The following is a 21,568-nucleotide window of genomic DNA, read 5'->3' on the forward strand; positions in this document are numbered from 1 at the left end:
AGCGGCCGGGAGTTCAGGATAAAAGGAGGCTGCACTTTCTGAAAGCTAGAGAGAGAATATCCCACAGGCTGATGTCCCAGTGGACTCTCTCTCTTTATTTGAATAAAGTTGCAGGATTCCTGTGTCTCCTTTATGGACACTGGCTTTTCATAGTGTGATCTTCCATACAGCCATGTGTACAGAAGAGCTGCTGCCCCAAGAGACCACATGGCTTTGAGGCCAAACCAACCTGGACATCAAAAAACACAGGCACACACAGAGGAAAACATCTGGCTTTGGAGCCAGCCGTATCCACAGTGGAGTGGCCAATTTTTGCCTGGCAGCCACCCCTACAATCACACACAGCCAGCGCAGGGTGCACCACAGGCTACATGGGCTGAAAGTGGTGCTGGCACATGGCATGGGCACTGTCACCCTGCCAGCTCAAGAGACAACTTCAGCTGCTGTCCATCACCCTCTCAGAAGGAGCTCAGGCTGTGACATCTGCCTGGCAGAAACCACATCTTCTGTGCTTCCTAGAGTGGATGTGGCTACTCAAACAGAGCTCCCATGAAAACACACAACCGTCCAGGCCTCTGGGTGCAGGAACTGCCAGAGCCCTTCACTGGGAAGCATGGCAGTGAGAACAGCTGTGTTCAGTGTGGCCAAGATCTGCCCACCCTTGGGGCTCAGCCGTGAGATGATGTAGAAAGATTAAGGGGCACAAGGGAGTCTGAGAGAGACTCGTAGAACCAGGCTCTGCCCTGCCTGAAGGAACAGTCACCCCAGAATACACAGGTTCAAGGGCATCCTATATCCTCCCTTTCCAGGTGAAGGCAGTAACTTAAAAGGAATGGGTGGAGGCAAACCCCCTCCTTGCCCACCTTGCTTCCCCACATGCCTCTGTACAGCAGGTATGAAGCTCTCACGTGGAAGGCTAGGCAATGGATAATGTGGATGTTAGTCCATCTACACCAGAGGTGTTGCCATGGCTGTAACACCCCCAGACCATGTCCACCTCTACAAGAAAGATGGGTTACAGTTGTAGGTGACTCCTTTCTGAGGGCCCAGTGTGCCACACAGTCCTCTTAGGGAAGTCTGCTGCCTCCCTGGGGCCCAGGTTAGCACGGCACTGGGACACTTCCAGGTTCAGCTTCAGACTGTGATCCACTGCTGTTCTTCCATGTGGTGGCAATGAAACTGCAACACACAGTCCAAGGGCAATCAAAGGAGACTTCAGGGCCTGGGGATGGTTGGTAAGGGATTATGGAACAGAGTTTCTTTCCTCTGTCCTTCCAGTTGTGGTCAGTGACATTGAAAGAGATGGACTCAGTCTGCTGCATATATGGCTTGGTGGCTGATGTCACTGCCACAATTTCAGTTTTTTTAATACTTTTCTAAACAAGGCATGCTGCTGTTAGATGGGATCAACCTTTCCCAAAGGGAAAGAGGATCGTTGCTCAGTGCTTTGCTCACAGACAGCTGTAAACCAGTCTTGGAGGGGGATGATATCGGGCTGGCCTGTGACAAGCTGTGGGACATTGCAAGGTCAGGGGGTGCAAGTGAGGGTTCTTGGCCTGTTGCTCAATGTGCTGAGTGTACTGGAGCACACCTGAAGTCTTAGGGAGGTGAACCAGGGAGCCAAAAGAGAACCCCACTTCCTCCACCACTTTGTGGCAAGTGTGACTGATCCTCATCAGTCCAACTGCACTGAGTGGGGGCTGACCTGCATGGTAGATTAGAGCAGGGATCTGCTATGTCCCCATCCTTCTCTGTGCCAGGCTGTGGGAGATGGAGCAGAAGCCAGAGATGAACATTAAAAGCATGGTTTTGATTGCACAGGTAACACCAAGTAGCCAGCTCAGAGCTGCTTCACAGGGCATGAGAACTCAGGAACCTGTCACTAGGCCACTAGCACCACTGCCAGGGAGAGAGTAGATGGCACACAGGGGCTGCCACTGCCATGTCCCAGCCAGCCAGAAGCCCTGCACTAGCAGCTTGGAGGTAAAAGGCATCCTGGCTACCATAACCTCCCCAGCTCTGCACACAGGACACCTAGTGGGGGATGATGGGCTGCCTGCTTCCAAGCAGCACAGCTGTGGCTGGGCTGGACCGTATTGATTTTGGATGTGCTGGGAGAAAGGCTCAGGCACCATTCCCTATTCCTCTAGCAAAACTTTTCCATCAGCAGCAGGAAGAGAAAGAGCCTCAGCCTGCACTAGCATAAATCCTGCAGATTTGGACTAATAAGCAGCACAGAAGAGGTTAAAAACTGCAAACCTGCTGGAAGCAGGGAGAGTGCTAGCTAGTCAGAGAGCATTGTAATGCTGAGCACACAGGCCTGGTCAGGGGAACCCTTTCCAACTCCCTCAAACAGGTCTTTCCAAGGGTGACAAATCAGAAGGAGTCATGCAGACAGAACCTTCTAAACACAAGCACACTTCAAAGCTCAGCCTTTCCTTTGCTCTGCAGGCCACACAGGCACAGGTCGGTTTAGGACACGTGTCTCCTGTGGAGTTCCTCAGAGGGCTGCTCACCCACCAAGAGGCCAGGGCTGGGAGGAGAGACGGCCATACAGACTGCCTTGCAAACTAACCTAGCGTTCATCTTTACAAGCTGTATGAAACAACCATCCCAGGGCACCTGCAACCCAGTGAGGAACTGCAAGAGCTACTGCATGGAGCAGCCATCAGTGGGCAGAAAGTCGTACACGTACAAGGCCACCGACTTGGACAGGTAGGTCATGGTGCCAAACCGGCCGCTCGGTGCACTGTCGTACAGCAGGCTGCAGATGCCTGTCGAAGGATCCCTCTCCAGCATGTGCTCGTCAGCGCCCAGGGCTTTCTGCATTTTGGACAGGGAAGCAGAAAGGCATCATTAGGAAAAAAGGCAATCCCACTATCAGCTTCCATCCCAAGCATTCTCCGTTGCACTCAGTGTGACACATTGATGATGAGGCGTGGGAGGAAGACACTACAGCTTTGCTGTGCCCCATGAACACAACAGGGACAACAGGCAGGGCTCTCCAAGTGGGTGAGCCCTGCACAGGTATGGGGAATGTAGCCAGCAGCCCAGGGTGAAGCCTGGCCCCTACCTGCTCCTCATAGAAGAGGTCATTGGCTATGTGCAAGATCTTTTCCACAGCTATGATGCCACCAATGGTGTGCACCTCCATGTCCACCAGCATGGTGAGCACTAAGATAGCTTCCACCAGCAGCTGCCTGTACTCTGGCTGGGGCACACGGTTGAGGACAGATTCCACATGCACAGCAAACTTAATTTCTCCTGGGGTCATCTGTGAGGAGGTAGAAAGAAGTGTACCTAAAGCACTGTATCACCTGCTCAATTCTTGAGCTACGCTGGGCAATCACCCAGGGTAACCAGCACACAACAACCCATGTGCCCCATTCACATGAACCTCCTACCTCTCTGGTTGTTGAGGAGGGAAGAACAAAGCCCTCCACAGAGAGACCATGACACTGCAGAACAAGAAGGAGAGATCATGGTTATGGCTTGGAGAAGCATCATGCTAAGATATATAGCTCCAGCCCACAAACTTGCTCCCACTTGAGCACTGGTGCATGCTGCCCATACACTCCAGCTCTGCCTCCTGACTCCATATAGCATCACTCCTTTCCCATCAGTTCAACATCAGCCAGAGCCCCCTGCATGGGGCTCTGCTCTCTGGCTCACCATGCTGAGGATCAGCTGTGCCCAGAGCACCTTCGGCTGTGGCTCTAGCCATGCATTTGTCTGCTTGATGCATGAAGCATCTGAGCAGCTCCCCTCTGCAAGGTACAGGCTGAGGCACGTCCTACAAGACTACAAGGCAAGTTCACGTCTTCTACAGCTTTCCAAGGTCAGCTGCAGGCCTTGTCTCTGAAGCATGTATCTACACAACATCAGGGACCAGCCCTGAGTGCCTAGGTCCCCTTGCCAAGGCTGGTTCCTGGGACCAGAGGCTCACATGCATGGAGAGGCACTAGCTGATGTCTAACTCACCTTCTGCAGGACCTTCCAGACCTTCTGGTAGAAGCCCACAGGGACACGGTTAAGGGCCCCATCCAGCCGGCGCCTCCGCTGCCACTGGCCCTGCCGGCTGTCCGTACTGCCCTGGTCTTCTAGCATCCTTGAAAACGAGTCCTTGCCCAGCAGCTCTGTGTGCCCAGCAGACTGGGCAGACAAAACAAGAACCACAGAGACTGCTGCAAAGTTAAATATCCCACAGGAACGCAGCCTGCTGCTGCTCAAGAGTTTGTTGTTTGAGGTTCTCCAGCCTCATTCCCAAGACAGAGATGCTACCCCACCCCCTCCCCAGCAAAGCCCACCTTACAGCCCCAGCTCTCTGCAGCACCCCCCAGAGCACAGCTCCTTCCTGCAACCACAAACAAGACAGACCCCATGTGTGCAGCCAACAAACACAGCTTACCAGAGAGGACCTGAGGGCGGAGTCCCCGGACTGCAGACTGAGGGGCTGAAGGAGAAAGGGAGAGATGGAAATGAGACCATGCCAGAGCAGGGCAGCAGTCACAGTAAATAGAGCAGCAGCAGCACAGATCAGGGTCAAGGTCACAGTGCAGTTATCCCAGGGCCAGGGTTGGCTGGAGACAGAGGGAGTTTTGAAAGGAAAGCTGCAGAGGGCTGCACATGCCAGAGCTGCAGCAGCAGTGGGTTTGCACTGGCCTGCACACAGGAATAGGACTGCTACTGCTCTGCTGGCTTGCTGGTATGGGCAGGGATTTAGTTTTGAGCAGACAGAAGGACCAGTAGGAAGGTCACTGCCCACAGACAATCCTCTGTGATACCAGGTTTCACATTGCAACAAGTTGGCCCTAACTCTGCTGCATCAGCCTGGCCCCAGCAAGCTCTGTCTCTGATGAAAAGACATGTTCTAGAGCTCAGGACTCCTCCTGGACATAGGCACAAGAGGAGGTCCTTGGCATTTGTAGCTGACCACAGGCCTCCTTCCCCAGAGAAGAAATAGCTGGGGAGGCTGCAGGCATGATCCAGTGAACAGTCCAGCAGAGTCACTACTGGTCATGGCACTGGCAGCACCGAGCTATCCTGCTCAGCAGATTTTGTGGGTATAATGGAATGTATTTGAGCAGAGCTCCCAGCTGGCTATAATGGCAGTTGCTTAGAGGGGAAGCGAACTCATTGTTGCAGCAGCTGAGGGAAGATCATTGACTTGTGCATGCAGGGAAGCTGCCCTGGTGCATGGCATGAGGGGCAAAAGCTGAGGCTGCAAGACCAGGGAGGCTTCACCTTACTCCCAGGCAGAGACTGCCTACGTTTATCCAATTGCTGCAAGAGAAGAACAAAACGAAGGTTCTGCTGTTGGAAGATGCCCACCAAGACGCTAGCCACACCTGGTCCTCCTCACCCCTGCACCTCCTCAAGCACCCCTCTGCTCCCACTGAATTGCCAGAGCAACCCCTACCACTACCAGATTCACTCCAACATTGCCCCTAGGACAGGACTGGAGACAAAATTAGCTCCTGGAAGCATCTGTGTCTCCCACTCTTCCATCAGTTCTGTCTGATTTGTAGCTGATTTTCACCCACAAGACCTGTCATGAGTGGCCTGCACCACCTACCCTCACCTGTTTGATTTCACTTTTCAGCTTGACAAGGCCAGTGCGCTCAGGCCTGGTGGTCCCGACAGCTTCCATGTCACAGATGGAGACAGCAGTGGTGAGCGACGAGTCCACTGAACGCACTGGGGGGGAAGAGAGGTCTAGAGTGGGCAACATCGCTCAAGGCATGGCCATCCCTCATCGCTGCCCTGGCACTGGTACCGCTGCATGACCTTGCCCACTAACACGACAGCATCACAGATCCATGAGCACAGTACAGAACTGCTTCAATTCACACCCAACCAGGTTAAGTGTCAAACTAAGCAAAGCTCAAATAGCCACGAGATTCGGGCTTGATCCCAGCAATCACTCAGCCCCATCCCTATGAAGAGCAGAGCTTCTTGCTGGACCCCTCCAGTACTGAAGCATCTGTGCTGTGCTGAACACGGGGGAGATCAGGGACAGTGCTCAAAGGTAGGAAGACATAGATCTGGCCATGCTGTGCACTCAGCTTTGTCCTGAGATGCTCCCTGCTGAGACTCACCGCTCCTTTCCACCCCAAACTCCTTGCCAGAAAGGATGTGGTAGAGTAGACTTTTCATGTCTGATGGGCTGAGATTCATCAGGTTCTCTGTGGCTTCTCCAGCTGGAAAGAAGAAAACTGTGATTTTGTAGCCTGCCTCATAGTCCTCCTAGGATATTTCTACCCTGCATGCCATTCTGTGACCAGGGGGAACACTGGTACAGGGGCTCATCTGGCAAGGACATACACTAGGCTCCAGGTGTTGCCTATAACATGGACTCTTCCCATGGCCAGCCCAACACATGCTGGGATGGAGACTGCAGTGCAATCACTCATTTGTACTGCTCAAGAACATGTCCAGCTGCAGACACTGGCACTTCCATGCAGGGTCTTGTCCTAGTCTGAGCTGCCCACTTTTAACAGTGCACCTTTCTGGCTGACAGAGTCCCAAGCAACACAGCATCTACCCCAGCTAGGGTGTTGTCTCTGCCACACGTACCTGAACAACGCAGGGAGTGTGCCAGCTCTGTTGCCATCACCTGGATGATGAGTCCAATGCGGATGCGGAACATCTCAGCAAACAGTGCAGGCTGTGTGCGTATGTACATGGCTAAGTACACCATGATCTCCTAGAGGGGCAAAGGCAGATCACCTCACTGCTGCTCACCAGGGCAGACACCCAGCTATAGGCTCCCCTGACACCCCGGCCCCTCACCTGGGTGAGGATAGACACGCTGAGGTTCTTCTCACTGGCTTCATCAATAAGGCGAACGAGTTCTTCATAGGGGATTGGGCTGGTGCATGGACAAACAGCAGAGCAGGTGAGAGGCAGCAGAGCAAACCCTTCACACCCCCAGTCTGTACAGCCCCAAGAGGAGAGATATAGGCTGGGGACAGCCACCCAGGGCCAGTCCTGCCCACGGACCCCAGAGAGCAGGCTCACATCCAGACCCAGCCCAGCATGCTTGGGGACAGAGAGGTGCCACACTCACGTGGAGATTGTCTTCTCACGTGGCTCTGGGGGCAGCCCCACCGTCAAGTGTTTCTGGTGAGACAGGAGGTCAGTACAGGCCTGGGGACAGAAAGGCAGCCGCTGTCAACAGCTGAGGGTTGGGGGGCTCAGCACAAGGCAGAAGAAGACAGAGCTCATGCAGCCATGGTTCTCCTGCTCACTCTGCTGCCACCTCCCTGACAGACCTCAGCCTGTTAAAGGCTGGCTGTACAGCTGTTACCTCATCCAGAGCTTCAACCTTCTTCTTGAGGATGCCAGAGATGTAGCGGATCAGGGCCCACTGGCGCGTCTCCCCCACCCGCACGTACAGCTCAGTGAGGAGCTCCTTGACGGTGGGGCCAGGCTCACTATCAAGCCCTGTGTGCCACTCGGGTCCCCTGTGAAGATGAAGGACGTGCTGCGTTATGTCCAGCAATTTGTCTGTCACAGCTCCCTGGCCAGCCCCCTGGGCTGTGCCAAACCCCTCTATGCACAGTGAGCCCTCAGGACAGAGATCATCCTACTTGAGGATGTGGAGCATGTAAAGGATGTCTGCTTGCTCCTGCAGCGTGGGGCAGATGCGCAGCTGGTCCACCAGTGCCTTGCAGTCCACGTTGCCATCCTCATCACGTGGCAAGTTCATCTCTGCATAGAGTGAGTGGCTCTGGGGGAAGAGATACCTGTGCTGATGATTAGCATCACCAGCACCCTGCACCAAATGGACCTATGCATATTCTACCTCATCAAACAACAGGACTTCCCCTTGCAATCCTGCATGGACACTTTGGCTGTAGCTGAAAGGATAGCTCGGTCTGGGAGAGACAGAACTCACCTTGCCATCCAAGTCTTGCTGGTGGAGTGAACTCAGAAGCTTAACTGACTGCTGCGATGCCTGGAAGATCCTGCTGGGGACATACATCCCAACATCTAAAAAAAAACCCCACAGGTTGGCGGAGACACATCCAGCCCCAATCACCACTACTGTACCCCAAACTACCCCAGACACTGGCACTGCTCCCCCACCATTCCTTGCAGAGAAGTTGGCTATGAGAAAAGCAGCCCCTGTCCACCCATTCAGAGGAACACCACAGGGAGCTGCCATCCTTTACTGAGTTTTCATGGGTCTGCCTAGGCACCAACTCCAAGATACTCCATGGCCAGGACTAACATGATGGACATAAAGTGTCTTTGCCCAGGTAAAGGCTTAGTTTTTCTGCAATCCATGGGAACTCTAGCATCATATAGCTGTGAAAGCTCCCAGAGCACTTCAACCTCACCCCTGGGCTCAAGGGAAGATGTGGAGGGTGTTGGAGTTACTCACTCTGGACATGCAGGTCCTTGGCCTTGGATGCCAGGGACATGAGGTCACGGGTGGTGTGGACAGCGGCCCTGAAGCGGCTCAGCCCTCCCCGCTGGGTGGTCGGAGGCAGGTTTGAGTGGGGAGTCGTGCTCTGCAGCAGGTGATCCAGATACTGAGCAACCTCATCCTCGGTGTCCTCTGGAAGGGAAGGCAGCAGAGCAGGAGTTCAGCCACTTTGAGTCGTGGCACCCAAAGGCCCAGAGAACTCCCACCTATGCCTCAGCAGGGACAAAGCTTTGCTGGCTGCACAAAGTGACAATGTAGGACCAGAGCAGGCAGCCAGGTAGGCTAATGGACAGTGCCAGCAGCCAGGCACACAAAGCACCCCTGTTCCTGCATAACTCCTGCCTGGAACACTGCCTGCCCTGAAATGGGGCTCCCTCCATGTCCCACGTTGACAAAGGAAGCAACAGCATGTTGCTGCAGCATGTCTCTGATCCAAGCCTGTGCAAGGACAGGAAGTCCCACTCAAAACCCTGAAGGAAAACCCTCTCACTCCTTCTCTCCAGGGAAGAAATGGGAAGGTACAGCCAGAGGCAGCTTGTCCAAGCAGAGACCACTTACAAGCACCCCAGCACAGCAAGGGCATCTTCCAAGCAGGACTCCAGGAAGGGAGCAAGGCAAGGTGGGTTTTGCAACAGTTATTTGTAAGTTGGAGTTACAGGAAGAGTTATGGTTCCTGCCTTGCTCTTTGCCCAGCTTCAAGCAGCTCCCAGCACTACATCAAGATCACCAGAGGCACCAGAGCACTAACAGCAGCATGGAAGATGGTGCTAAGAGCCAGGTCTCTGCTCAGTCAGGAGACAAAAGTGAGGGGAACGCCCCTGAGGGGGAACTGCCCCAGATAAAACACAGATGTCAATGCACTAACAGTGGGCCAGGGCAAAGCTATGCTGCTCTCCAGCTGGCAAACTCACAGATGTGTTGGCCCCAGGAGACAAGCTGCTGACTGCACCTGAAGCAGCACGGAATCCCCTTTCCACCCCAACAGCATGCCTCGTGACAGTGCCTGAAGGCTAGGCTGGAAAAATCCTCTAAGCACCACCCTTGAGAACATTCACCTGGCTGCAGCATCTGACCACAGAAATACTTTAATATTTAGCATCTTTGAGATGCTGTTGAAAGGCCAGGCAGATCCTCTCACTGGAGCTGGGAAGCAAAGCAGACACCTTGGACAAACCCTGATGCAGCCTGTAAGGAGGCTGCAGATGAAGTGAGAGAGGGGCAAGAAAAATGAGCATTCAGAGTCCCAGCAGTGCATTCACTGTCTGCAGGAGCTGCAGAGGTAAAACAGATAGTGGGAAGGCTGATGATGACCAGTGCTAGGTCACAGATACCCCCAAGCCTGCCTGCAAGGGCAACAGCAAAACTTGCACCCTGCCATGGTCCCAGCACAAGGAGGGGGATCCCTTGTGCTGTGATGGGCCAAAGCATTCTCAGGTACTCTCTACACAGCAGTAAGGCTTCAATTTGGCACTCACTGGAGTAGCTCTGCCCAGGGGAGGGGCAAAGGCTTTGGGAAAAAAACAGAGATTAATTAGGGACATGGTGGCTCTTCCCCACCACCTTGGTCACTGTGCTATCACCTCCTGCACTGCCGTTTATGCATCAAAGACCCTCAGCCACACCTCCCAAGCCAAGGCAAGCTGCCAACCCTTTATGTCTTCTCCACAGAGCAGCTTATGAAGGTCAGAGCTGCTCATTCCAGACAAGGTCGACAGAAAGCCAGATGGGAACATGGTGAAAATCCAAGCACATGAAGAACGCAGCGGTGTATGCTGGCAAGGAGGTTAGGTGTTATGGTTGTAAGGGTGAGTTAGGCATTTGCCACCCCACAGCAGTGACTGGCCTGTTCTCCCTTACCATCCTCTGCTACCTGCAAGCCATGCAGCCACTCCTAGGTGTCTAGCTTTTCAAAGCTGTCACTGCTGAGCCTGTAACTCATGGCAAAGACCTTACCCTCTGGCCCAGGGTCCATAAAGCTGAGGTGCGTTCGGCATGATGTTGTCAGGAACTCCGACAATTTACCAGTCTGAATTCTGGGCAAGAGATAGGAAGGTCACATGGAGAGGAAAGGGGAGGTGATACCCTTGGCTTTACCTCCTGGCTCCTGCCTTTTGATGCAGAGAGACATGTTCACCAGGAGCATACACACAATGGTGTCTACTTTAGCTGCCTGCAACTCTTTCAGCTGTGGGTGGGCACAGAAGGGCTGCCCAAAAGCTATTAGAGAAATCCTGCAGCCATGGGTTTGATGACATGAAGAGCCATGCCTCTCTTTCATCTCCTCGGTTGGGATTGTAGCCCTAGTGCACACTGATAGCCTAGCACACCCCAGGGTATCTTCCCCAGCTTGCTCCGCCACAGCCTAAGCTCTGCCCAGCAGGTATCCTCATAACCAGGCTCTTGGAGGCCATGAGCCCTCTCCCTCCTGCACTGCAGGAAGCTGCACTCACCTTGCACCACCGAAATACCCATCCTGCAGCTTCTGCAGCATTGCCAGCACCGTGGGATGCACACTGTTGCTGGTTTCATCTGTGTGGAAGATGCACAGGCAGTCAGGCCCTCACGCTCAAACTCGCCCCCAGAAAGTAACCCAGGACTAGGTGGGCATTCAGACACCCAAAGCACCATGGCCAGACCCTTACTCTGGGGTATGTGGTCAGGCTGTGGTACCAAAAGTACCGCCCAAAAAGGGAAATTCTGGACTGTCCAGGCTGGATTCAAGAAAAACTATGCCAGGATGCACTCCAGACTCCTTGGATTTCACCTTGGGCTGAAGCAGACAGTACCAGACAGCAGCACCTAACAGCCCCCTGCTCTGTCTCTGCCTTTCACATAAGGAAGCAGAGGAGTGGGCTGCTGTCAAGGGCAGGAGACACCACAGCAAAAGGCACGCTCGAGAAATTGAGGGGATTTCAAATACACAAGGAGAGACAGAAAGGCCTTAAAGCAGAACAAAGTCACTTTCTTACTCCAGGCTCATAGGGAACCCATGAGCTGCTGCAGGCAAGCCAGTTCTATTCTGTGCCTTTGCTCCTTCTGGCTTACTGTTTTCCCCTCTCTGTTGACTAGGAAAGCCTTTAGCAGGTGCTCAGTCTTAGGGAAGAGTCAAGACACAGAAAGAGCACCAAGAACACTTCTATAGAGAAACTGCGTTTTTGGTCTTGCTCCCAAAAGGCCTTCCCACAAGCCTATTTGCCTGGAGCCTGAATATGTCTGTGCCAGCAAACAGCCCTTGAGCTGCAGGTACTAATGCCTGACAGACAGCCCCGTTAGCTGCCAGGCCAGCTGACCACTCAACATGGCTCCTCTGAGCAGCAAGCTCTTCACAGGACACTACTGGCTGCTCCAGCCTCACCATGTCCCCGTTATTGAGAGGGTCACACATTTGCCCACCCCCGTCCTCCTGCAGAGCTATTTCCCAGGGCTGCTCGAACCAAATGCCTTGAGAGGCTGGAGCATCTATACCGAGCATGGTGTGGGAGATGGGGAAGGTGATGGTTGGTCGCCCAGTCATCCTCCACCGGCTGCACAGGTAAGAGAGATCCGTCCTCAGCATCTCCACAATCATCTTGTTGTCAAGAGCCAGGTAGAACTGCTGCTGGTCTATGAACTGTGAGGACAGCAAGAGACATGATCGGCCCCACATGCAGTCACTAGGTCCTTATGGTGCCACCCATGTCTCCCCACAGGCACACAGTCAAGCCAGACATGCTGTGCACCCAGAGGGCACGTGCCTTTGCACTGACAGCTCATCCCACCTTACTTAGCAGGTGCTACTACAGCCTAGCAAGGGACCCTCAAACCCCAGGGCAGCTACTGGCCACTAACAACTATGGGGACGTAGCTAACCCCATAGCTCAGCAGCAGCATCCAGCCCCACACAGTGAGTCCATGTTGTGCCTGTTCCAAGTAAATATGCACTCCCCATAGTGCTAGGTTTGGATTACTGCTTGTCCCCTGGACACACGTCCCTGGCCTGCCACCAGCATTCTCCTGGTGTCCTCATCAGGGTAAGCAGAGATTTTCATCCAACACTGATCATTAAACAGCTCAAGCTGTCCCAACATCCACACAGCCAGGACCACCAACTGCGCTGCCTCATGCCACAGAGTTGGACTACTCCACATTCCCAGGCTGTTTCGAGAGTGTTGGGTCACACCTTGGAGTGTGTATCTTAGAATGAGTACCCAGCCATTGAAGAAACTTCCTACCCAGTTTCATATCACAGAATAGCTAGGAATGAGCCTCTGCAGTGTCACTCACCTGTGGGGTAAAGGTAAAGATGCTTTTCCTGATTTTGTAGAGCTTGGAGGTCCCAAGGACACCCATGTGCCGGTAGGGCCGTCCAGTAAGGCACATCTGCTTGTTGCGGCCTGGGAGGGCAGGAAGAGGAGATTTTAGTACAAGCCTTCTCATGAAAGGGCTGCAGCAGCAAGTAGTGCCAAGCATCTTGCTACCAGCCAGCAGGGAAATGCTGGTTTGAAGTTGGGATATCCCAGAACTGTGTCAAGCTGGTACAGTTCAAGGGACAGTAATTCTGTCCCCAGACCAGCCCAGAGGGGTAGAGACATGGTGAAACAGTGATACACAGCCCGTCCTGACTTCTGCAGTGTCACAGCTTCTGGTCTTTGGGCACATCAGAAGCAGGAGCAGGGCTAGGGGTGCCCCTCTGCATAGGGCTGGCACCCCTAAGCTGACACCTCTATCAGCATTCCAATTGCTCCTGGATGGTTCTTAAAGCCCAGGATGGTGCAGCAACAGCATTACCCCTTGCTTGTCAGCTCTGGCAGCTGCCAGGCTGCTCCCCCTGCCCATGTCACAGTTGGCCTTTTGGTGGCCTAAATTAGCTGCCAAATTAAATCACAGCAGATCAGGTGTCTCCTTTGGCCCAGGCTAAATCTCTTGCTCCTGCAAAACAAACCCCATGCCCGAGGGCTTGCAGCATCAAGGAGCAAGCATGCAGAGGTGAGCACATCCTCCCTTCACACTCAGCCCTGCCCATCCACCAGCAACAGCCATACTGCCTGAGCTCTGGACTCTTTGCCAGGGACAGCCAGAGGCCCTTCCTGGGGTCTGGCTAGCCTCCCCCATCCAGATGTGAATACAGGAACAGAAGACAAATCCTGCCCACATGAGGTTCAACATCTATCAGAGTCTCTTGTCTCTTCCTGGGGTGACTGCAACTACAAGCCAAAGCTCTGTTCCTGTCAGAATCACACAGAACAGCACTGTCTGCCACTTTGCTCCCCTTTGGCATCAGTGGCCTTATCAGGCCTAGAAATGGGCGGTAGAATCCTCATCAGCCAAGCAGAGAGCAGGCCACGAGTGTGTATGAGCAGGAGTGCCAGGGGTGAGACAGACCATTCTGCACCCCATTTGCTGCAGGAGCAGGGAGCCCAGCTCACCCAGCCGGGCATAGATGTGGCTGAGGATGCGAGCAGGCTGCACTCTGATGGGGTAGACGTCTGCCACGGTCTCCACGATAATGCCCTCCTTCTGCAGGATTGCCTTGATCCCCTCTGTTTCAGCCAGGATACACACTGTGGATGGAAGACAGTCTCAGTGCAACAGAGGCACAAGGGTGTGACAACACTGCCCCATGCCTTTGGGAACACATACAAGGCACCACACCACAGAGAAGAAGCTGTCTGGGGTCCCTTGGGAACCAGTTCCCACTGCAGAAGTTTGCTTTGCCCCTCCTAACACTCTATACACAGAAGTCTTCCTCACCAAGTGGCAGGAAGACAATTTTCAACCTCTCTCCAGAGGAGGCTGCAGCAGATGATAGTTTTGTGGGTCAACACAGGATGAAATGGAAGGACTTGCACCCCATCTTCCACCCACCTTGCCAAGGCTGAGACTGGGCTGTATTGGCAGCAACCCATCAAGCAGAGCCACCCCAGAGCCACCTCTGTGAATTCCGCACAGCCAGAGTCCTCCCCACCTGCCAGGCTCAGGGCTTTGGGGCTGCTTCCTGTCCCTCACCTTGGACCACCACATCAGGTTTGGGGACAGTCGCGAAACGGCGGTTGAGGGGATCTATTTCACCGGGAGCTAGAAACCCCTGTGGAAAACCAGGTATAAAGAGATTAACATCTTATGGGTAGGGTAGAATGAGTGATGCCTACGCACAACCCACCTTTAAGAGGTCCTGGGGGATGGAGGTAACAACTTCCCCATGGTGAGTGGCAGCATTTGCACCTTCACAGCTCAGAGCCTAGTCCCACAGCCCTCCCCAGCACCCAGGGTGACCCTACCTCAGCCATCAGACAACCCAGGATGTAGAGGGACTGTCCCCACATGTGTGGCAGCTTGCCCATGGGTATCCTGTCCACAGTGTGTGGATTCCTGTATTCTTCATCCACCTGGAAGACAAGCCAGGAGGTCAAGAAGGGATCCATAGACACAGGATGCTGAAGGAAGCATCCTCACTGCATCTTGAAGTCCAGCAGTTCAAGGCTTAAAACAAGGCCTGACAACAGCATTTGTCACAGAGGGTCCAGAAGAGCCAGCTTACATTCCTCCTCTCTTATGACTGCCCCGGGCATCCGTGTCAGACAACAGAGCAGCTGCTCAAACCATGTTTGGTTTCCCAGCTCGGGCCATCCCACTAGAACTGACATGCCCCAGGAGCACCCAGAGATGCTTTCTGATACTGGCAAGGAGCACATCTCTCCTGGATGACCTGAGCATCAGGAGGCCACTGCTCTTAGCCCAGGCCCACACAAATTCCCTCACCACTGAACTGGAGCTCAGCACCACCTACTCAGCCCAGGTCTACTTGTCCTGAGCTCTCGGAGCACTCAGTCTCTAAGCAAGCAGACTGTCAGCAAAGAGCTCTTGTGTGGGGGAGCAAGAAATGTTTTGGGAGAAAAACCCCAATTTTTATCACAGTTTCATAACAGCTCCAAGTCATCCTTTTTATGCATGAGGTTTCCATGCACTACATGTGCCCCTTCACTAACAATTTGGCTTAATAAGCACTTAAAACTTAATTTTCTGGTAGTGAAACCAGGAGTTTCAGCACCAGACTTTCGTGATCTTTGTGGGTCCCTTCCAACTCAGAATATCCTGTGATTCTGTAAGACACTCCTGCTTTCCACCACAGCTCAGGAGCACTCACCTTATCTGGTGGGACACTGTACAGCTCTGGCAGCAGGCGTACTCCATTCTTCCCCTTGATAAGAACCCCCTCAAGGGCTTCCCGGTACTCCTGCACCTGAGAAGAGAGGAGAGGAAATCTGCTGCTGGCTACCTGCTTCCTTCCTCCACACACTTCTCCAGCCAGGAACTTTTTTCCATTAGCCCAGCAGGTCTCATGTCTCTTACCTGCTCCATGTTTCCACTGAAAATCCCGTCAATCATCAAGTATGCCCAGAAGAGAGGCCACTCACACTCAATGTTCTCAAACAGCTTCAGCTCAGCAGGTTCGTAGTAGAGGCGTTTGGGGTCCTGTAAGTGACAACAAGGCAGGTGATACGTAACAGGATCCCCTCAAACTGACAGGGCTTCTCCTCCCCCTGAGACCCAGGCCTCAAATGTCCTCCCAGCCCTTATCTGTAGATGGCCAAGAAAGAGCTGAAAAGCAATTTCACCTCCAGCCTCTGTTTTCGCCATTTGACTAACCCCTCCTGAGCCCCCTGCACTGATATTGGAGAGACTTACCCTTTCTGGGGTCCACCTGGCCCCAGAGGAGCACCCCAGAGCCCCCAGAACACCCCAGATGTTGTGCTGCTGTACAGCAACAGCACAACATCCCCTGTGCCACGCTGGGTCCCCTTGGCCTTGCCTGCTCTGCCTGAGCCTCTCAGCATCTGTCTCCTCCAGCATCATCAAGTTGGCCCAGCCAGGTGAGAGGGCCTGGGCTGGCCACACAGGGCCAGAGAGGTTCCTTCATGGCCCTCCTGCCATGTGGTGCCACTGTGAGCCCAACACAAGGGAAGCTGTCAGGATGAAGAGCTGCCTGCACAGAGTCCTCCCACCACAGTTCTGTGTGGTGTAGGGTCCTTTCTTTGACTCCCTGCTAACTGCTCTGTCTGCTGCAGAGAAGGGACAGTGTTGGCCTTAGCAAACTATTCGGGCAGAGAGGACAGAAGTAGCAGATATCTTCTACCTGGGGTCCAGCCATACGCTTCCAAAATCCCATCTGACTCCAGCTAGCTGCATGCCTCTGCAGGCACTGCTGCTCTTTCCATGCCTCACAGCTCCCCAGAAGTAAGTAATCCACAACTCTGCATGATGCCAAAGCTCACAAGCACTGGGAACAGTGGATTGGAGATGCTGCTGCTTCTCTGTGGCTCTGGAGGAGGGGCAACCACACATACTGCCTATTATGGGCAGGTCTGCAGAGGTGCAGCAAAGGAGAAGCATTCAAAAGTACTCAAGACCAAAGGTTACGGGGCCAGCAGCTGGTGACGACTTAAGAGCCCCTGAGTATCATTTCCTAGTTCAGTGGTTAACAAATGAAACTGCTGCTTATAAAATTCTCCTGTTTTCTCTCCCCAAAGCAGCAAACTGTCCACTTGCTGCCAGGGCCATTCTGACAGTACCCAAGCTGACTGCTGGTCTAGGGGAGACAGAAGCAGCTTTGTGACCTCCAGAGCTACCACAGATGAGGCTGCTGGGTAGCAGCTCTGTGGTCACCTCCCCAGGCCTCCTGCCCTTGCTCAGGGCTGGTGCAGCCCTGGAAGAGCCCACCTCAGCAGGGTTCCCATGCTGGGCACTGGTCCCACCTTCTACCAGCCTAAGACAGACACGCCACTGGGTCTCAGGATACAGGCAGAGCCAGTCTCTGGCCATCTGCTATGGGCATGGGTGGGACATACCACCTCTCCAATGAGCTCTGGCATTCTGGGAGCCTTGCCCAGACCCATGACACTGCCTGGGGCTACTCAGGGCTCTTGTCTTCCCAATGCTCCCTAACACAGCCTTTGTGCCGCATCCAGGCGGGCTAGTGCTCGGCAGTCAAGTTCTGCCAGGCAGCAGGGCTGAGGACCCTCACCTCTTTGGGAGTCCTGTATCCATCCCGGAGGAAGCGGCAGCAGCCATAGCGCCCCTGGAAGGGAGGCAAAGATTTGCTGAGCAGGAGGCACAGTGTGAGATATCTTGTACTTTCAATGCAGAAGCAGCGGCAGGGTGTTTCCTTCAGCCATACTGCCCCTCCCTCACTCACCCAGCACTCGGGTACCACAATCACAGCCTGGGGCCACAGCACACAGGGCTGCTTCTTTGCACATCCCTGCCACATGGAGACTGGGACAGGACATGGCCCAGCAACCCCCACAGAACATGTTTTAGGGAAAAAAAGGGCTACAGCAGTCTGGACTGCAGCTGTCTCCTGGGAACAGGAGACAAGGGCAGAGATGCTCACCTGCAGCTTGGTGATAATCTCCTGCTTGGTGATTTCTACCAGCTCACTGTCCTCCACAGCAAATGCTGGGTAGGAGATGACAGAGAGCACACTGGCATCCACCTCCTTGGATGTGGAGGCCCTGGGCAGCATTGAGTGGAGGATCGACTGGGCAAAGGGGAAGGAAAGGTGGTTAGGCTGTCAGGCCAGGCATCACTCACGTTTGCAAACCCAGTAGATCACAGTTCCTCTAGCAACAGTGTAATGCCTGAGTGGGTCTCACCTGGCAGTGCTGCACTTCATCTGACAGCACCCATATCACTGACTGCGGGCCTCCCTTGGCTCCAAAGAGATCCAGCTCATCCAGTGCCTCCAGGGCAGCCTGCATGCAGGGTGAGACCCAAAGAGACATGTCCTTCACCATGCCGCTCATCTGTAAGAGCTCTCATTCCATGCTAGTCCCTGTATGTAAAGCACTGCCCAAATTTAAAAGAATTTGAACCCCGCTGTGGCTGCGGAAGATCTCTGGTCAAAATGGGACATCTCCAGACATCAAAACGGCCTGGGACATTTCTGCCACACACCCCCAATTAACTTTTCACTCCCAGTTCAGGCAAAACCCAGGCTAGAAGGGCACAGTTTTATCCCAGTGCACAAGACAGGTTCCCCAGGAACCTATCACTGCATTGAGCCTCAGCAGTTCAACATGCCCAGCCTGCCCTGTCAAAAAGCAGCTCAGGGCCACTGGTGCTCCTCATCCCGCCAGCCAGTGTTGCTTCCCAGCTCACCTTGGCCATGCCGACAGAACTGGCATTCAACTCGGTGATGCCCTGGTTGGTCTTGTCCCCACGCTCCCATATGCCAAAGTCCTGTGAACCAGGCACTGTTTCAGAAGACACCCAGAAGGCCTTTGAATCCCACCCACCCATCCATGGTGCTTCCAGAAGCTGCTGGTGTGGCTCAGGTGGAACCCACAGCTGCCCCTAGACACCAGTCCAGTATCTCCACCATCGGAGCACACCCCTCCTCCCCAGCACATGCTACCCACCGCAGTTTTGTAGGCAGCTTCAATGTAGAACACAAGGTTCTGGATAAAGTTGACTTCATCCAAGCTGTGAATTATGTGGAGGCCTAAAGCAGAGGGAAGAACTCATATTAGCTGCTCCAAGCCCACAAGCATACCCAGAATGGGGCTGCAGTAACCCAAGGAGCATTCCTCCCCACTGCATGCCTGCCCAAAGGGAGCTATGTCCTAGCTGACTCCGTCTCCATCCCACCCCTTACAGCAGCACTGGGGCTTCAGACAAACAGAGGCTTTTGGAGAGACCGACATCAAGGGGCCCAAACCCACCTCAGGTACTGTGAGCATAAGGAAACACTGGGGGGCACGGAAGCCATTGCAACAGCTTGGCACCCAGGAAGCTGCACCCAAATTGGGACTCTGGTGAACCTGAAGAGTAGCACACTCAAAGCTGCAATGGGAGCCCCCAGCATTACCTGAGGCTGTCATTTGTGCAAGCATGAGGAGGTAGAGGGAGGTAGCATCCATCTGTAGGTGACCCCATTCGTGGTCCCCTACCACGGTGGCACAGGTGTGGGTGTTATACTTGGCATGCAGGCAGTCACTGGTGCTCTGACTGTACTTGAAGGCCTCTACTTTGTCCACCTTGAGAAGGGCAAAGAGATGCAGGCATTCATTGAACCCTGTCTCCAGAGAGATCTGACAGCTCCTGAGCCAAGGGCTGCCCCATGCCATGAGTGGAGCACATGGAGTCATGCCTGGAAGGGCAGAAATTCCGCAACCCCTGGGCTGAGCCCCACTGTGCACCAAGGCAGTGAGTTCAGGCTCACATGTTGCTGCAGCACAGGACTGCAGCAGTGGACAGCCCACTGCCACAGCTGCACCATGCAGAGAGAAAAGGGTTACCCCAAATGCCCTCAGGGAGGAGGAGCTGTAGAATCCTGCCAGGCCTCATGACAGGGAGCAGCTGGCAAAGGCTCCACTGGCTGCCAGCCCACAGCTCAGGAACTTCAATCACACCCATGACAGATGCTCACCCAGAACTTATTTCAAGACTTGCTGGAAGGGGGCCTTCCCTCTGCTCCTCAGGGAAGGCTGGGGAGGGCTGGGAGAGCTAGGACAATAGCCTCTGTGGCATAGCTGGGCTTTAACAAGACCACCTGACACTCAGTGGTACTCCCCAGCCCCTACCTGTCTCATCATGCACTGGAGCAGCCCCTGCATCAGCTTCACCACGCTCTGCAGGAACAAGGAAAAGAGGCTTTTTTAATCTCCAGGAGAAGCCCTGACTCAGGATCAGCTGGCCGCTGACCTTTGTGGGGCTCAGTGTCCGTAATCAGAGCCCCCGCTCACATTTTCACAGCCCCTGGGTGACAGCAGAGGAAAGATTTCTTGGTCTGCCAGCAGGCCAGGTTGCCATGCCGTGCAGGAGGACGGAGGGCATGGCTGCAGGACACGGCTCCCCAGCCCTTGAGAAAAGGTCTGTGGCCCCAGATCACCCCAGAGCCAGAGGTCCAGACCCTCTGCTTGGGCTCCAGTGTGCTCTGGGAAGAGCAGACTCTGACATCCATTCCCATTGCCTCCCGTGTCGGGGGACAGCCGTGTCCTCGTCCTCACTGCTCTGTCCCTGACCCAGCGGTGACCGGCGGCTGACCGGAGCGGGGTGACAGCCGTCCGACCCCGAGTGGCACCGGCCCCGCCCCCGGCTCCTGCTCCCTCCTACCTGCTCCAGCTCGTAGGCCTTGGCCTTGTCCTCGTCGCGGTCGGCATTCTTGCGGTAGGCCAGGCCAAGACCCCACACCGCCAGGATGCTGTACACGTTGTCCCGGACCCAGGCGTCCTGGTGGTCGGCGCTGGCGGGGAGCAGCCCCGTCACCGCGTCCTGCGGAGGGGACGCACCGTTCACACAGAACCCCCCTGGCCCAGCGGCCGGCGGGACGCGCCGGGGCCCCGGCTCCGCTCCTCATGCCCGGGCAGGGTCCGCACCTGGTGGCGGAGGATGGTCTGCTGCACCAGGCGCCCGTAGCCGTCCAGACGCACACCCGAGTTGCTCCGGCTCCTCATGACGGCGGCGGCAGGACGGGAACCGGCACCGGCGGGACGGCACGGGTCCCGTCAAAGCCCCGCCCCGCGGCGCCGCCTACTCGCTGCGGCCGGCGGCGCTCCCCGAGCACCGCTACGGGCCCCGGGAGGCCGCCCCGCCCGCGCTGCCCCGCGCTCCTGCCGGCGCTGCCTTCGCTCCGAGCCGCTCGCTGCCGAGCGGGCAGCGCCTGGAGGACACGGAGGACATGCAGGCCCCGAGGGCGGGGAGCGGGGCCGCCGCGCCCCCTGCCGGGCGAAGGCCGGGCAACGCTGAGTATGGAGACGCGGCCGCCGGGACAGACGCACGGACGGACACGCGGGTGCTCGGACACACGCGCGGATACCTGTGCCGGTGTTGAACGGATACGTGGACTGCGTGGACTGGCGTGTGGTGTGGCGCAGGGACGCACGGATGGGTTCGCCTGCTGGTGTGACTGTACAGACACACAGACGGACACACAGATAGGTACACGTACCAGTGTGGATCTGTATGGACAGATCCACAGTATAGCACGTGTATGCTAGTGCACGGACAGACACAAAGACACACGTGTGGACAGAGGCACAGAGACATCCCTAGGTGTGCACGTGCGCACAGAAGCATGGGCATGCACACACGTGCACACGTCCAGGTGTGCACACACCTACCTGCACTGGAACTCATGCACGGGCAGACTCGTGT

The 21,568-nt window shown here is 55.0% G+C and overlaps 1 protein-coding gene across 4 annotated transcripts; it reads right to left on the reverse strand.

Moving 5' to 3' along the window:
• Nucleotides 1-124: 124 nt before the first annotated feature.
• PHKA1 (phosphorylase kinase regulatory subunit alpha 1) lies at nucleotides 125-21,115 on the reverse strand. Of its 4 annotated transcripts, XM_038122645.1 has the most exons (33): nucleotides 20,791-21,114; nucleotides 20,528-20,686; nucleotides 19,996-20,043; nucleotides 19,281-19,449; nucleotides 18,832-18,914; nucleotides 18,572-18,652; nucleotides 18,067-18,165; nucleotides 17,805-17,951; nucleotides 17,436-17,489; nucleotides 15,764-15,886; nucleotides 15,558-15,653; nucleotides 14,692-14,799; nucleotides 14,420-14,498; nucleotides 13,840-13,974; nucleotides 12,698-12,807; nucleotides 11,900-12,044; nucleotides 10,885-10,963; nucleotides 10,388-10,467; nucleotides 8,390-8,566; nucleotides 7,901-7,995; nucleotides 7,593-7,732; nucleotides 7,310-7,466; nucleotides 7,070-7,149; nucleotides 6,793-6,871; nucleotides 6,577-6,706; nucleotides 6,099-6,200; nucleotides 5,582-5,697; nucleotides 5,245-5,283; nucleotides 4,409-4,453; nucleotides 3,982-4,152; nucleotides 3,405-3,458; nucleotides 3,074-3,274; nucleotides 125-2,823 (listed from the first exon to the last, which is right to left on the reverse strand). In XM_038122645.1, the coding sequence occupies exons 1-33, from the start codon at nucleotides 20,866-20,868 to the stop codon at nucleotides 2,650-2,652; spliced, it is 3,633 nt and encodes a 1,210-aa protein (XP_037978573.1). In that variant the 5' UTR covers nucleotides 20,869-21,114; the 3' UTR covers nucleotides 125-2,649. The 4 variants fall into 4 exon arrangements, 2 of the variants coding, with proteins under 2 accessions (XP_037978573.1, XP_037978574.1); XM_038122646.1 differs by lacking the exon at nucleotides 5,245-5,283 and having other exon boundaries at nucleotides 20,791-21,115; XR_005255017.1 differs by lacking the exon at nucleotides 125-2,823 and having other exon boundaries at nucleotides 3,134-3,274; nucleotides 3,982-4,181; nucleotides 20,791-21,115.
• Between the last annotated feature and the right edge of the window lie 453 nt (nucleotides 21,116-21,568).

The sequence above is a fragment of the Motacilla alba genome, chromosome 4A, assembly GCF_015832195.1.
Source record: "Motacilla alba alba isolate MOTALB_02 chromosome 4A, Motacilla_alba_V1.0_pri, whole genome shotgun sequence".
Classification (NCBI taxonomy): Eukaryota; Metazoa; Chordata; class Aves; order Passeriformes; family Motacillidae; genus Motacilla; species Motacilla alba.